The following is a 13,315-nucleotide window of genomic DNA, read 5'->3' as shown; positions in this document are numbered from 1 at the left end:
AGCAATTAATTTTTTTTTTTTTAACAGATGGAGAAAAAATTACTACTCTTTTGCATTCTAACTACATTGCAAACAACCCACACAATCTTCTCGTCTGTATGCGATTGCAACTATGTTAAAACACGAGGAATTCTAGATATTAACTCACCATACTATTGCCAAAACCCCAGCACTAATCATCAACCACGATACCTAACAAATTATACGCTAATGACTAAACAAAATCCAGTAAAAACTTGGAAAGGATGGACTTGCAAACAATGGATTAAGACTAAGAAAATAACCGGATCTTTCTGGATAGGATCTTTTGACACAGTTTATTCACAGGAAACAAAATTGCTCTCAGCAATTGAATGCTGGGAAATGGTAAATAATAAAAAATGTGGGGGTAATCTTATGCAGGCAGGAACAACAACGTTGAGTTTTACATCAACTCCTACAGGGGAAGGGAAGTGGTATGCTATCAAAGAATACCATGCATTAAATTGTTTAGCAGAAGAGATAACATTAAAACAAGAGACACCAGAAAGCTTCGTGGAAAGTCCATTTGGATTCTTAAACACCACTCAGCAAGAAGGGGAGTATACACAAAATCATAACACCATAGTATGGGGAGATAGATCAACAAATTCATCAAATTCACAAATTATTTTTAAAGGTGAAGGGTATATAGAATTAACAAACTCAATGATTAATGTAAATACTAGCCGTCTTCTTGATAATAACAAGCAGATAGAAATAACTTTCTCTAACAAACCAGATATAAATAATAAAGAATTTGCCCAACCTGGATTTAAAGTAGTAGGGATGCCTTTAACATTTCTTATTTTTCCAGTAGAGACGACCACAAAGTTATACAAGAATTTTAAAATTTCATTACCATCCTGTGAGAACCAAGTAAATGTAGATACATGGTCTTGCAATGAATACGCAGATCCAATAGCGAGCAAAGTAAAACGGTCGACTAATAACGAAATTGAATTTCTTGACAATCGTGCTAAGAAAGAAGCTATGGGAAAAAGACTTTACAGCATATCGTATGCATGGGGTTCGATACGAATGGGAAATCCTATAATAACAAACGTAGAAGAAAATGGAATAATGACTAAAAAAGATACAATTGCGTATCTCATGGTTAATGGTTCATCAATAAACACGCAAGTATCAGTCCACAACCAATATGATATCCAAGATCCTTTGCCAACAGGAACAAAATTCGAATACATCGTAGATCACAGCATAAGGTTTATGAACACTAACATCTGCATCGTGGCAAATGAAAACAATCAAATTATGGCAGAAAATTGTACCGAAAAAACATCAAGATGGATACTGGATTTAATTAACTACCAATGGATTTCTCTAGAAACAGGCCTGTGCATCACCTTACATGATGAAGAAGAAGGACGAGTTAGATTGGCAACACTAAAAACGTGCAGTAGACAGGGAACAATTAGTGAAAATCAACAATGGGTTATCGAAATCCTAACAACAAACCCGGATGTGTTGGACAATTTCCCAGATGCATCCATTGACGAATTCGAAGAAATCCAGTTGGAACAGAGGACATCAGTAACAACGACCGTCAGTTCGCCAATTTTTGGAGGATTATTGAAGCGGAACCATGGGAGAGGAAACATCATATGGGACATGATAGGATGGGGACAAATGAAACATGGTAAGTCACCCGATGAAAAATGTTTAACACACAATGGCGTTAACAAACCAATAACACTCGAAGCATGCGATCCTAACTGGATCAAATGTCAAACAAGCCTACAAAAATTATTAACAAGTAATGACCCCTTGGTGCAATCACAAACAACCGTGGCTAACTGTAGCGAAGCATCTAGCAAGGGCCAAGCCTTCGAATATTCCTCAGACTTCACGATAAGACCATTTAACACAAACAACTGCATTAAAGCGAACACAACGATGCTCATCCTGCACGAATGCTCAGATAAAAGTTCCATCTGGGGAACATTCGATCACACAGGACAATTAATGGCAAGTGATAGAACAGGACTTCATTCAGGCGCTTCGGACCGGAAATGCCTAACAAGACGGATCGACAAATTATCGTTGGGACACTGTCATGGAACAAGCCAGAAACAACATTTTAGCTTCGAGTACCGGAATCCACATCAACCTAGAACATTGACGGCAGCAGCAATAATATCTCTACATACGTAACACGCCTTATTTGGAAAAAATCTACCAATCTTGCCACCATTAAACCATCGTGATCCAAAGGAGATTAACTATAAAACAAACGCAACGGAAGGAATAACTAAAAATTCGACCATAACGACAAAGTCAGCAACATCCATGACTGCTACAACAGATAAATCAGTCATACCTTCCATTGCAGCCAAGGTAACAACAAGTGCGAAGACAGAAACAACAACAACATCGATTAGGCCGACTACAACCACAACAAAACCGACAACAACCTTCAGAACAACAACAACAAAATCAACTACTACCACAAAAAAGCCGACAACAACCACAAAAAATCCGACCACAACCACACAAAAACCGACCACAACCACACAAAAACCAACCACTACCACACAAAAACCGACCACCATCATTCAAAAGCCAAATACTACCACACTAAAAACAACCACTACCACACAAATAACAGCCTCTACACCCAAATCAACTACAACATCAAAATCTACGACAATATCAACAGAAGCAGAGAAATTACCAACAATAACATCAACAACCGCATCATCAACATTAACTAGTACATCACTCAAAACGACTATCACGACACAGTCATCTACAACTACAGAAAAAGTTTTCACAGAAACCACAACGACAGACACAATAAAACCAAAATCTAACCAAGCTGAAATTATTTCGTCCACCGAGCCAACTATAAGCCTAAAATATCTTACACCAAGCCAAATAAGAGAACAGCCAAGCCAAACAACAACCACTGAAATAACAAAATCAAGGGATAACGAAGAAGAAGATATAGAAAAATTTGAGAGACAAAACAATACAACCCGAGATAAGTCAGAATTTCAAGACAAAAATTCAAATGATCAATTAAAGGATTCAACACAACAAAAAGAAAATACAGCACACGAACTTGTAATAGATGACTATCGACCGCTAAATGACGCTAATACAAGTAACGGTCTACCAAAATCCACTGAGGAGCTAAGTGACTTGATAAAATACGAGCTTGGAAAAATGCACGAGCAATACAAAATCAGTATTGAAACTGAACACGACAATAAATTGGCAAAAGAAATTCGGGATGTTTACTGCCAGTTATCAAAGATAAAACGAACGCAAGCCATAATCTTAGCCCAAACAAATGGATTGCTTGCAGCCGCCGCACTCGGACTTCCAATGTGTACAAGGATATATGGTTTTGGTCAAGCCATGACATTGCAACAATGCGACCCAAAAAGGATATCACTATCAGCAAAAGAGACCAAGTGTGGGTTCCAGCCATTTTTTGTTTACGGAAAAAACAACTGTACAATCGGACTCGACGGATGGTCTATTCATCCGTATTCGGAGTGCTTTTGGAAATCCCAATTGATAAACATCAACGGATATCCTCATACGTGGCAACATAACGCCACAGCAGGAGACTGGATTAAACAAGAGGCGACCATACATACTTCAAATCTGGATTTAATTGCAGAATTCGAAGAACTGCACTTAAACAGTTTCGACTATGGATTAAGGAACCATCCAGCTCATGGAACCATGGAAATGGAACAGCTAAACATCTTAAATGACCTGGTGGGACGAATTAATGAAGGAGAAGGCAAAGAGTTACCTGACATCCTAGTAACAGAAGAGCAGGACAATCAAATCGGGAACATGTTTTCCTGGTTTGACACATTAAAAATTATGGCTCTCTCAGCGATAGGATTCATCCTATTTCTCATCTGTCTAAGAATTTTTATTGCCTGTAATCCTATTCCACGGATTAAGGAAAGCTTCAGACGACGCAAGCAATCACGTAACGTGAGCGAAAGTGATGGTCAAGAAATGGATTCAATGATACCAGAACCCATCTACAGCGCTGGAGGAGCAAATGAAAAACCGTTCATTAGGGAATTTGCACCTTTAATGACGTTAGCAACAGAAACACCAAAAGAAACCCTTACGTCGATAAACACACCAAGTGCACCAAAGAAAGGAAAATTGTACCCTATCGAAGAATTAAAATGGGAAAACGAGCAAAACAAGGAATGTACAGGTAGCCACACGACCTGCAGCTATGTCGTTGGATACGGAATGGTGTGGGAGGATCTATGCAGATGTACTCCAGAAGACCATTTAAAACGCACAATTAACAAATAACGTTAAAAAAAAAAAAAAAAAAACAACCAAGAACAACCAAAAACAAAAAGAAACAAAGATGTAGTAAAGGATTTTATTTCCAATCCGTAATTTAAAAAAAAAAATAAAACAACCAAAAAATCGTAGACGTAGAAAAGGATTTTATTTCCAATCAGTAGTTAAAACAAAAACAAAAACAAAAACAAAATACAAAACAAAACCATAGTGAAAAATAGAGTACACCGACGGAAAAGCAAATCAATCTTCCTCAGCAGAATCACTCAAATGATTCAAAACAGCCAATCGGACTTGGCGGTGCTCAAGTCGTATTTGGATATCGGCATACGTCAACTCCGGATAAAAATTGGAAACCGAAGCTGAAGGATGATAAATATCATCTCCGGATTCTGCCCACCACAAGAACCGTGCGTGCAGCAGTGGAAGAACATCGCGAAGTCGGGCGTAGCCAGGATATTCACTATATAAAAAAAAAAAAATTTTTAATTTTTTTTTAATAATAATAATAATAATAACTAAAAAGAAAATAGAACAAAAATAACAAAACAAGAAAAGAATCCCATCAAACAAGAAAAGGATAACACAAACGAAAAAAAAACGGACTTACTTGTAGTAAAAATCGTTACACCAAACCGGTTGCACCACGGATACGGGAGCAACGGGAAAGGATACACCACTCCGAACCGTGTTGAACAACTCATCGAACAACTGCACATCGGCAGTCGTAAAGCGACGAAATTCACAACACGGATTTTGGAAGATTAACGGGTGGAAAAGCGAAAAAGCCATTCTAATTTCAGCAAGATGCTGAGAAACGAAATCCAACGTATACATAATGACGGGAAATGGGGGATTCAAAAAAACAAACGGCAAAGACAGTCAAGCGACAACTGAAGAACAAAGAAGACGCTACACCAGACTACTTTGATCGCCTTGACGCAATCTTAATAAAAAAATAAATATATAACAATAATAAAAAATAATAAAACAATAAAAGAGGGGGGAAGAAATAACATTCCAAAGTCCATTTTACAAAAGAGAGAAATCGCGTACGAGACTGAAACTCCTTATAAGGAGGAGTCGTTAAAATCTAACATTTACATAAAAAGTTTTTGTTTGCAAAAAGGAGGGATCAATTAAAGAAAACATTCACATATACTGTAGAAAAACTTCTCAGACTAGACTCAGACAGTTAAAAGACAAAGGACATAAAAAAAAACAAAAAAAACAAAAAAAAAAACATTGACATTCAAAGTAGATTTCTTTAGTAGATAATCGTAAGCAACCTTGAGCATGTTAGGGGTAGGTACTCCAACTATATAACAGACAAACAAGCAAGAAAAAACTTTTTAGTTGTATTACCAACCTTCCACGGAAAGATACATTTAAAAAAAAAAAAATGGACCCAACCAAGAAAAACGTAGAACTAACAAATGTTGACTGGAGTGATGAAATCTTGATGACTTGGATTGAAGAAGATACTCCGCAATTGGAAATAAGTGAAACGCTACCAACAGGAAATGACTGGGAAGACGAACTCTTAGCTAATCTAATGGGTAATGAAGTTAAAAGTGATATACAAATTAGTGCGAACGCAAGTGAAAGTATGCAGATATCTCGGAATATAAGTATGGAAGAAGACGTAACAAGATACAGCAAAAGTGACAGTGATTGTGAATTTATGCAAAAGAAAAGATACAGCAATAGTGAAAGCGATTGTGAATTTATACAAGAGAAAAGTTCTATATCACCATCAGAAACGGAAGAAGAAGAAACATCATCGAGTAAAGTGGGTTACTACTACAGTAAAATAGAAAGTGACTTAGACCCATCGTCGTCAGACAGTGAAATGGCCGCCAACTGTAAGACAGTAAGTGTAATCAACAACGAAGAAGAACAGGAAACGTGGTCCTTACCAGTTCCCTTAATTACACAAACGGCCTACTGTAAAAACTGTATGATGAAAACATTCCCAGCTATGGACACGGAGATAACGCGAAGAAGAATCGTCGCCATAACGATGTTGATGAAAGGAGAATTCAACTACAATTTGCTGGAAGTATCAAGAGAAATGATCAGAAATCACCTACTAGAAGCAAGAGAAATTGGGAAAAACATAAAACAGATTCTGGACACTGTTTTCCCCAATGGAACAACATTATTAGACGGGAGTGTGATAAAAGAAAGATACGATGTGACGGATATGTTCCTTCAATACGGAGCTGATAGCAATATTTACGAAGAGGGGATGACAATAGCACACCGAGCAGCAGCAGATAATAATGTCCATTTACTCCGTATTCTATCCCATCACGGTAATACATTCAACATCCAAAACAGCATGGGAGAGCCACCATTACTAGTGGCTATAGCTCTCAATAATATGGAATGTATTAAATATTTGTGGATGGATCGCATTATTGTACACCAAACGCTGGATGAAGAAACAGTGCTCCATTATGCTGCTAAATATAACAACAAATTCGTCGCGGAAGTATGTCCAGCGGAATTCATCAATAGAAGATCACGCACATCAAAGGAAACTGCATTACAAATAGCTGTAAGGCACAGGCATACAGATATTATAGAAATATTGTTACGTCGAGGAGCTCGAGATGATAACCTCAATGCGGACGGGAAGTATGCACAGGACTATATAGATGACGAAACTAGCATTCGAAATCTATTCCGAAAATTCCGAGTGATAAAAAAAAAAAACAAGTGTATCAACAACCAGACATCATCTAAAAGAAAATAACACCCAATTATTTTAATAAGCGCAAAATGTTATCAATGCTATAATAGTTTAGACGCTTCTTATAACTATATATTTTTTTGGCGCAATTCACGTTGCCTTCCTAAGACCTGTAGTCTGCACACAAAGGTAAAATTGGAGGACCAATTTATCCTGCTGTACAGGGGGGAGGAATGTAACGAGCCAACTGCATTATTTACGCTTTACAGAAGATGGCAAATCTGCACGGACATTGAGTGTACGCAAGGTGTACACAAAGGCAACGCCCACATGACCAAGTGACCGCGCGCCACCGCTATCTAAGCCACACCCAATGTGCCACTTGCAATTCTGTATAAAAGCCGTGTTATTCGCAACAATATTGAGAGTAGAGTAGTGCCATGCTTCTTGGTTTGATTGTATTGCTATTGTAGAAGTCTAATAAATACACGCCTGGCAAATCTTACATTGTTATACATTACAGCAACAATCAAAACAGATTAAATTCATTCTTCTTATGATAAAATTGAATTATTTATAATTTTTTTATACCAGTAAATTTTTCCGTTGGCTGACGGTAACATTGTGAAATGTGTGTCCCTAGAGACGTAATGCAGTCTCCGCTGCTTCTGCCAATGGAGAATCTTTTTATTCCGCGGATGCTGCAATTTATTCTCTCAGAAACAACAGAGGGCGAGCTTCATCCAAAATTTTGTACTGCTCCGCTTTCAGGGATCTTTCTGTAGCCTCCACCTTAGCCATCTCAGGAGTTTTAAATTCCTTGAAGTGGCGCGAAAAAGAGGAGTCAACCTGAGGGCAAAACTAGGCAAAGCTAGTGTTAGAAAGTTTAGGTATGAAGCTATCTCGAAGGCTTCTGGCTTCTGCCACGCTAAACGATGACGTCATCCAAAAGATTTTCATTCTCTCTCTGGCCACCGTAAATTTTAGCTGCTTCTTAGGTTCCTCTTGTCTATCCAATGGCTGTTCCACCCTTTCGCGTTCCTCTTCCACGATGCGTTCCAACCTTTCTCTTGATCGTTCCCTCCGATCACGTTCCAACCTTTTTCTAGACTCTAACTTCTCGCGCTCTGCGACTAAAACCCGAGATTTGCTGCGACGATCGTCTCGAGGTGGGCTGTGACGACCGTTCCAAAGTGGGCTGCGAGAACGGCTTTGGTCACGAGTTGCACCACGATCACGATTAGAACGGCGGGAACGAAGAGAGCCCACAGATACCCTTTCCGAAGAAGTCGAACTTGAACTGGAACTGGAACTATTCGACAGCATGACTGGTTTGGGTAAGAGTCGAAAAGCATCTGAGAGTATAAGGGCGTTGATGTCCCGAGGCGGACTCGTTTTTTCTTTGTTTTTTCTTTGCGTTGAAAGGGCTAAATACACAGTGTCAACAGTAAATTAAGGTTGAGCGATTTAAATGCTATTAGATGCGGTGACCGAGTGGTTAAGGTGATGGACTGCTTATCCAGTGTGCATTGCACGCTTGGGTTCGAATCGCATCTGCGTCGGGAAACTAGATTTAGGGATCAATTTCGATGCTAAAGATGTTTGTCTTATTCAAGTGTACATGCTTGAGAAAACATTGATTGCCGCATTCAATTAAGAAAGCATCATTTGCTATAAGTAATTCTATGTTGTTTGATCATTTGTTACCAGTTATTATATGGTGTAATAGTTAGCGCTTCAGACTCTGACTCTCTGACAATCTGAGTTCAAATCTCAGTAGAGCCTGTATTATCGTACCGTGGTAATTCTAATTTTAAATGCAACCAACAAGCTCTTACAGTATCACGCGCTGCCTACAATCCTAATCCTAATCCTATGATAAGTGAAATCTTTACTACCTAACTGAATAAACAACTTAATTTTTCAGCACGCGCAACTAAAATCTGGTGATCTGTACCAAGAGTAGAAACTCCCATTCTTCATGTGAAATAACAAATGAATAATATGCTTTCAATATTTTATGTCCAATTATTTTGTTAACACGGCTTAAGCTTTGCGTTTTTTTAATACTTTTTATTTAGGTGTCACTGGCCATGGTTGTTTGCCACTGGGTCTTGTTTACTGGCCACCAGGTGAAACCCTTACACACCGCTAGTTTTGTTTATTTACATTTACGTCCCCCGTTACGTTTCAAACAAAATTTTTGGTAAAAGGGGGGAGGTGTGTTTTTGTGTTGGTTTTTTTATTTGTTTTTTTTTTGTGTTGATAAGGGGATTTAGATTCTTTCAATTAATTGTGTTTCTGTGAGGAACGTAATTAACTGTTTAGCTTTTAATCCTTGTGTGTGTTTAGGGATGCTGGAGTTGCAGTCCATCAGTGTTGGTATGTCTAGGGGTAGAGAAACGTTGTTTTTTTTTAACGCGTTCGTCAGTTTTTTTCTGGCGTCAGTGTAGTGTGGGCAGTGTAGGAGAATGTGTGTTGGGTCTTCTTTTTCGTCGCAGCCGTGTATGAATTCTTGGTTTACGTCGGTATCCCATTTGCTTATTGTGTTGTTCAGTTTGCAGTGGCAACTTCTGAGCCTAAAAAAGGCGATTTGGGTTTTTCTTTTTTTTTGGGTGTACCATAGGCACATTCCCATTCTTTTGCGGTTGGTAACTCCAGTGTTGGTAAAAATTGGTTTTAGTCTGGCTAATACCTGTTGTCTATGGTTGTTTTTTATTTTTAGCAGTCGTTCGGGTACATTTGGGTGGTGGTTTAGCTGGTGACCTACGTTTGTGTGACGTCTGGTGTTGGCTGAATTGTCTGCAGTTTCATTGCCTTGTATGCCTATCTTGTATGCATTGTATGGGTAGGTATCCAGTAGTATTTTATTTTGCTGGCTGCTGAGTTGAAGTTGACTATTTGTTGTATTATTTTAGGTATTGTGTTGCTTGCTGCCAATTTGAAGTTCCTGTTGGCTTCTAAGGCTGCTTTGGAGTCGCAGTAGATGGTGATTATATTCCAGTCATGGTGGTATACATGGGCTAGGGCCTAATTGGCGGCTTCTAGTTCTACATTATAGCTGTTGGTTGTTTCAGACAGTAAGAATGATTCTTTTATTTTCAATTTTAGTATGAAGAATGAGCAGATGGACTTCCTGCTTGTCGTTCATGTGGATCCATCTGTGTATATGGATAGGTGGTCTGGTGGTTCATTCTTGTTGAGTGCTAGAAAGGTTGCTGACGTGAGATAAGTGTCTTGTTTAACTGCTTTTTTGCTCATAGGGAACATTTCGACGGGGATTGAGAATAGTTGCCATGGAGCTATGGGGTCCGTGTGTGGCTTATCATCTGGTTTAGTTTTTGTGTATATTCTGTTTGATGACTTAAGCTCTATTAAGTGTCGGATAGTTGATGGGGTGCTTTTAGTTTTCCATTCCTTGATGGTTTTTGACAAATAGTAGATTGTCGGATATGTTGGATTCCATGGTTTGCTGCATAGCTTTGTTAATTATCTTTTTGCTAGAAGATCCCATCTTTCGTGGATAGAAGTTTTTCCCGTTTCTGCCTGCATTAGTGCTATGGGTGTTGATCTCATGCCCCCGATGATAGCTCTTAATATACTCTTTTGTGTGGTTTCTGGTTTTCGGATTTTGGTATTCGTGATCGATGAAATGACTACGGCTCCATAATCTATTTTGCTGAGGATGATTGCAGTATAGATACGGAGAAGGAGAGTAATTTGTAGTGGGTGTTTGCCATAGGTAAGCATTTTCAGTAAGTTGGCTCTTTTTTGTATGCTAGTGTTGATGTGGTTGATGTGTTGGTCCCATTATAGCCTTGAGTAAAAAAGGATACCTAGGAACTTGTATGGTTTGGTTTGGTTTTTTTTTGGCATTGTAAGTCACAGCGGGTCCACCTGTCCACAGGTACTAAACATTAAAAAAACAAAACTCCAAAAAGGAAACAAACAAAAACAAGACAAGCTCGCACCGAAAGGGCAAAAACAAACAGAAAAAGAAAAGGAAAAGAATGCAAACTTCAGCATCGCCACTGGCAAAGGCCTACGTTCACGTCTACTCCAGGATGACTTCTTCATAGGCCCATCGGGGTGCACGGATCTGGTGGTGATCCGGAGAGTCGCACATTGCGCAATGCCGCGGATGAGGGCAATCAGCGAGTTTTAAGTGCCCATCCACCGACAACGGCAAGAAGCATCCGAAGCAGCGGTGTTGGGCGAACAACAACTCCAATCGCTTCCGGTTGGTCCTCAACATAAAATCTTTGCATTCGGAGACTTTCCGACCGCAGGCCCACATGCCAGGCTTTCCAAGGTGAGTCCTCAGAAAGCAGAGGATGGCTGGGGTATTCTGTGGCGCGACGACCCGCTCAGCGTCCGACTGGGATGCGGGTTTGCCTCCTCGAGTTCCTTACGTAGGAGGGAGCCAACGAAGCATCTCAGCAGGACTTCTCTTTCGGAATGAGAGTGAACGTGAACGTTCTTTACGTCCTTGGAGTTCTCTTCCAGCTCCTCGTCGAGTTTGACCACGGCGTTTTGGTAGGCTAACACCACGTCGATGGCTGCAGTTGGAGCCTTCAAGATATCTTGCCGAATTGGGGCTTATAATTTCAGACATTTAATACCTAGGGCAAAAAAAAGGTGTCTGGACTGATATTACCCCCCTTATAATGATTTTGCGCCAAAACCACCCTACCCCTCCTTAAAAAGGTAAACTATAAATATTTTCTACCTACAGATGGCTTTTTCAAAATAAATCGGTGTTCACCTTTTTGTGCAGGATACTGTACGTAAATCCATCTGAAATCTTTCAGACTTGATGTGAAGGTTCCGCGTTTTGTATGATGCTCCCATACAATCCGATGCGTCACGAGTTGATCGGCTAGAAGCAGGAAGGGATGCTTTTTTAAATAATCAACTGGAGCCTGCAGTATACGTCCGCCTACACGTAGTTGTCCTACTTCATCCAGAAAAGGGCCGAAAGTGCGTAGGTTTGATTCCAGAGGCAACTCCAGTTTTTTCTTTAGGGGGGGTTTAATGCAGAGTGTTTAGGCCGCCAAAATTTCTTCGGCCGTTAACTCGCCAACTGTGGGCTTGCAAATGCCCCTCTTCGCTATGGCATTTATCGCAAATCTCCTGCACCAAGCGATAATTCTCTGGATCTTCAGTAGACTGGAGTCTTTTCACACACATTTGTCTATCGTGTGATTTTCGTCCTCGGTTTTAACGGCAAAGACTCGAATCACGTTAACGTCACTCTCTTCCGGCTCTGCGATCTCTTCCTAAGTATCCCATTCTGACGGATCGAGTTTCAGGAACGATGGACCTTCGTTGAATTTCACCAACTCGTCGACGTTCTTCGGTTTGATGCCACGACTACACAGGTTCGCGGGATTGTTGACTCCAGAAACGTGACGCCATTGTCTTCGATTCGTGTTTCTGAGGATCCTGCCAATACGATTGTTTACGAAAGTTTCAAATCGGCAGGTGCGGGAATGGATCCACCGTAATACAGTTTGAGAGTCGGTGTGGAAGGTAACTTCACCTAGGTCGATTTCGAGCTCCCGACAGATTACTAGAGCGATGTTTAAGCCTTCTACAGCAGCCTGCAACTCCAATCTTGGGATTGTGAGGCCTTTTACTGGTGTTACGTGGGTTTTAGCCATGACGAAGGACACGGTGGTCGACTGGTCCTCGAAGACGAAGTGGAACTACGCCACAGCTCCAAATCATTTTGTGCTTGCATCCGTGAATACATGAAGGTGCTGCTGCGTCCAACGTCCACGTTGATGTCGAAAACATCTTAGCACCGTAAGCAACTCCAGGTTATCCAGATGCTCGTAGAAGTAGTGGAAACATTGGCCTGATTCCTCGGGGATAGGGTCATCCCAGCCGATTCTTTTCTCGTGCGCCCATATGTCTTGAAGAAGAGACTTCATTAAGAAAACCACAGGAGCGACGAATCCCACGTAGACACTTGATATAATACTAAGAAAAGTCCTTTTGGTGAGAACGTCATGGCTGGGCTGCTTTCGTATCTTGAACGTTAGCATATCCGTTTCCCCGTCCCACATTACTTCAAGTGTTCGCTCGATGGGCAGATTTTCCCAAATCAAGGTCCAGTGTTGGTGAGGCCAGACCGAACTCACGTAGAGCCGATATCACCTTCCTTGATGAGGACGTCCACTTTGTTAGGTTGAAACCAACAAGTTGTAAGAGTTTCTTCATTTTGCGGGCCCGTTTTACTGCCCCATCTTCGGAATCCAAGGAGTCGAGGTAGTTGTCAAC

At 40.2% G+C, this 13,315-nt stretch overlaps 4 protein-coding genes across 4 annotated transcripts; 1 reads left to right on the top strand and 3 right to left on the bottom strand.

Moving 5' to 3' along the window:
* Nucleotides 1-27: 27 nt before the first annotated feature.
* On the top strand, nucleotides 28-4,338 carry LOC123475686. The gene is given in 3 exon segments (XM_045178683.1): nucleotides 28-834; nucleotides 892-2,932; nucleotides 3,113-4,338. Coding segments are annotated over 3 exon segments (4,074 nt in total).
* A 146-nt stretch (nucleotides 4,339-4,484) lies between these two features.
* Nucleotides 4,485-5,262, bottom strand: LOC123475893. The gene is made up of 2 exons (XM_045179098.1): nucleotides 4,943-5,262; nucleotides 4,485-4,795 (listed from the first exon to the last, which is right to left on the bottom strand). Exons 1-2 carry the CDS (start codon nucleotides 5,167-5,169, stop codon nucleotides 4,576-4,578), a joined length of 447 nt encoding a protein of 148 aa, XP_045035033.1. The 5' UTR covers nucleotides 5,170-5,262; the 3' UTR covers nucleotides 4,485-4,575.
* A 2,629-nt stretch (nucleotides 5,263-7,891) lies between these two features.
* LOC123475685 (splicing regulatory glutamine/lysine-rich protein 1-like) lies at nucleotides 7,892-8,356 on the bottom strand. The gene has a single exon (XM_045178682.1). It carries the CDS (start codon nucleotides 8,354-8,356, stop codon nucleotides 7,892-7,894), a length of 465 nt encoding a protein of 154 aa, XP_045034617.1.
* Nucleotides 8,357-12,403: 4,047 nt separating this feature from the next.
* Nucleotides 12,404-13,101, bottom strand: LOC123475684. The gene is made up of 3 exons (XM_045178681.1): nucleotides 12,784-13,101; nucleotides 12,541-12,738; nucleotides 12,404-12,475 (listed from the first exon to the last, which is right to left on the bottom strand). The coding sequence occupies exons 1-3, from the start codon at nucleotides 13,099-13,101 to the stop codon at nucleotides 12,404-12,406; spliced, it is 588 nt and encodes a 195-aa protein (XP_045034616.1).
* Between the last annotated feature and the right edge of the window lie 214 nt (nucleotides 13,102-13,315).

This window comes from Daphnia magna, linkage group LG9 (genome assembly GCF_020631705.1).
Source record: "Daphnia magna isolate NIES linkage group LG9, ASM2063170v1.1, whole genome shotgun sequence".
In the NCBI taxonomy this organism is placed as follows: Eukaryota; Metazoa; Arthropoda; class Branchiopoda; order Diplostraca; family Daphniidae; genus Daphnia; species Daphnia magna.
The sequence above is the reverse complement of the archived record's forward strand: the minus strand, read 5'-3'. Positions and strand labels throughout refer to the sequence as shown.

What these genes read in the sequence shown, in the direction of transcription:
- LOC123475893 (XM_045179098.1), bottom strand. Translation starts at nt 5,169, where the DNA reads ATGTATACGTTGGATTTCGTTTCTCAGCATCTTGCTGAAATTAGAATG. An exon ending in TGTAACGATTTTTACTACAA is followed by an intron (nt 4,796 to 4,942) that starts GTAAGTCCGTTT and finishes TTTTTTATATAG; the next exon opens with TGAATATCCTGGCTACGCCC.
- LOC123475685 (XM_045178682.1), bottom strand. Translation starts at nt 8,356, where the DNA reads ATGCTGTCGAATAGTTCCAGTTCCAGTTCAAGTTCGACTTCTTCGGAA.
- LOC123475684 (XM_045178681.1), bottom strand. Translation starts at nt 13,101, where the DNA reads ATGTGGGACGGGGAAACGGATATGCTAACGTTCAAGATACGAAAGCAG. An exon ending in GGACGCAGCAGCACCTTCAT is followed by an intron (nt 12,739 to 12,783) that starts GTATTCACGGAT and finishes GCTGTGGCGTAG; the next exon opens with TTCCACTTCGTCTTCGAGGA. An exon ending in TCCACACCGACTCTCAAACT is followed by an intron (nt 12,476 to 12,540) that starts GTATTACGGTGG and finishes TCGTATTGGCAG; the next exon opens with GATCCTCAGAAACACGAATC.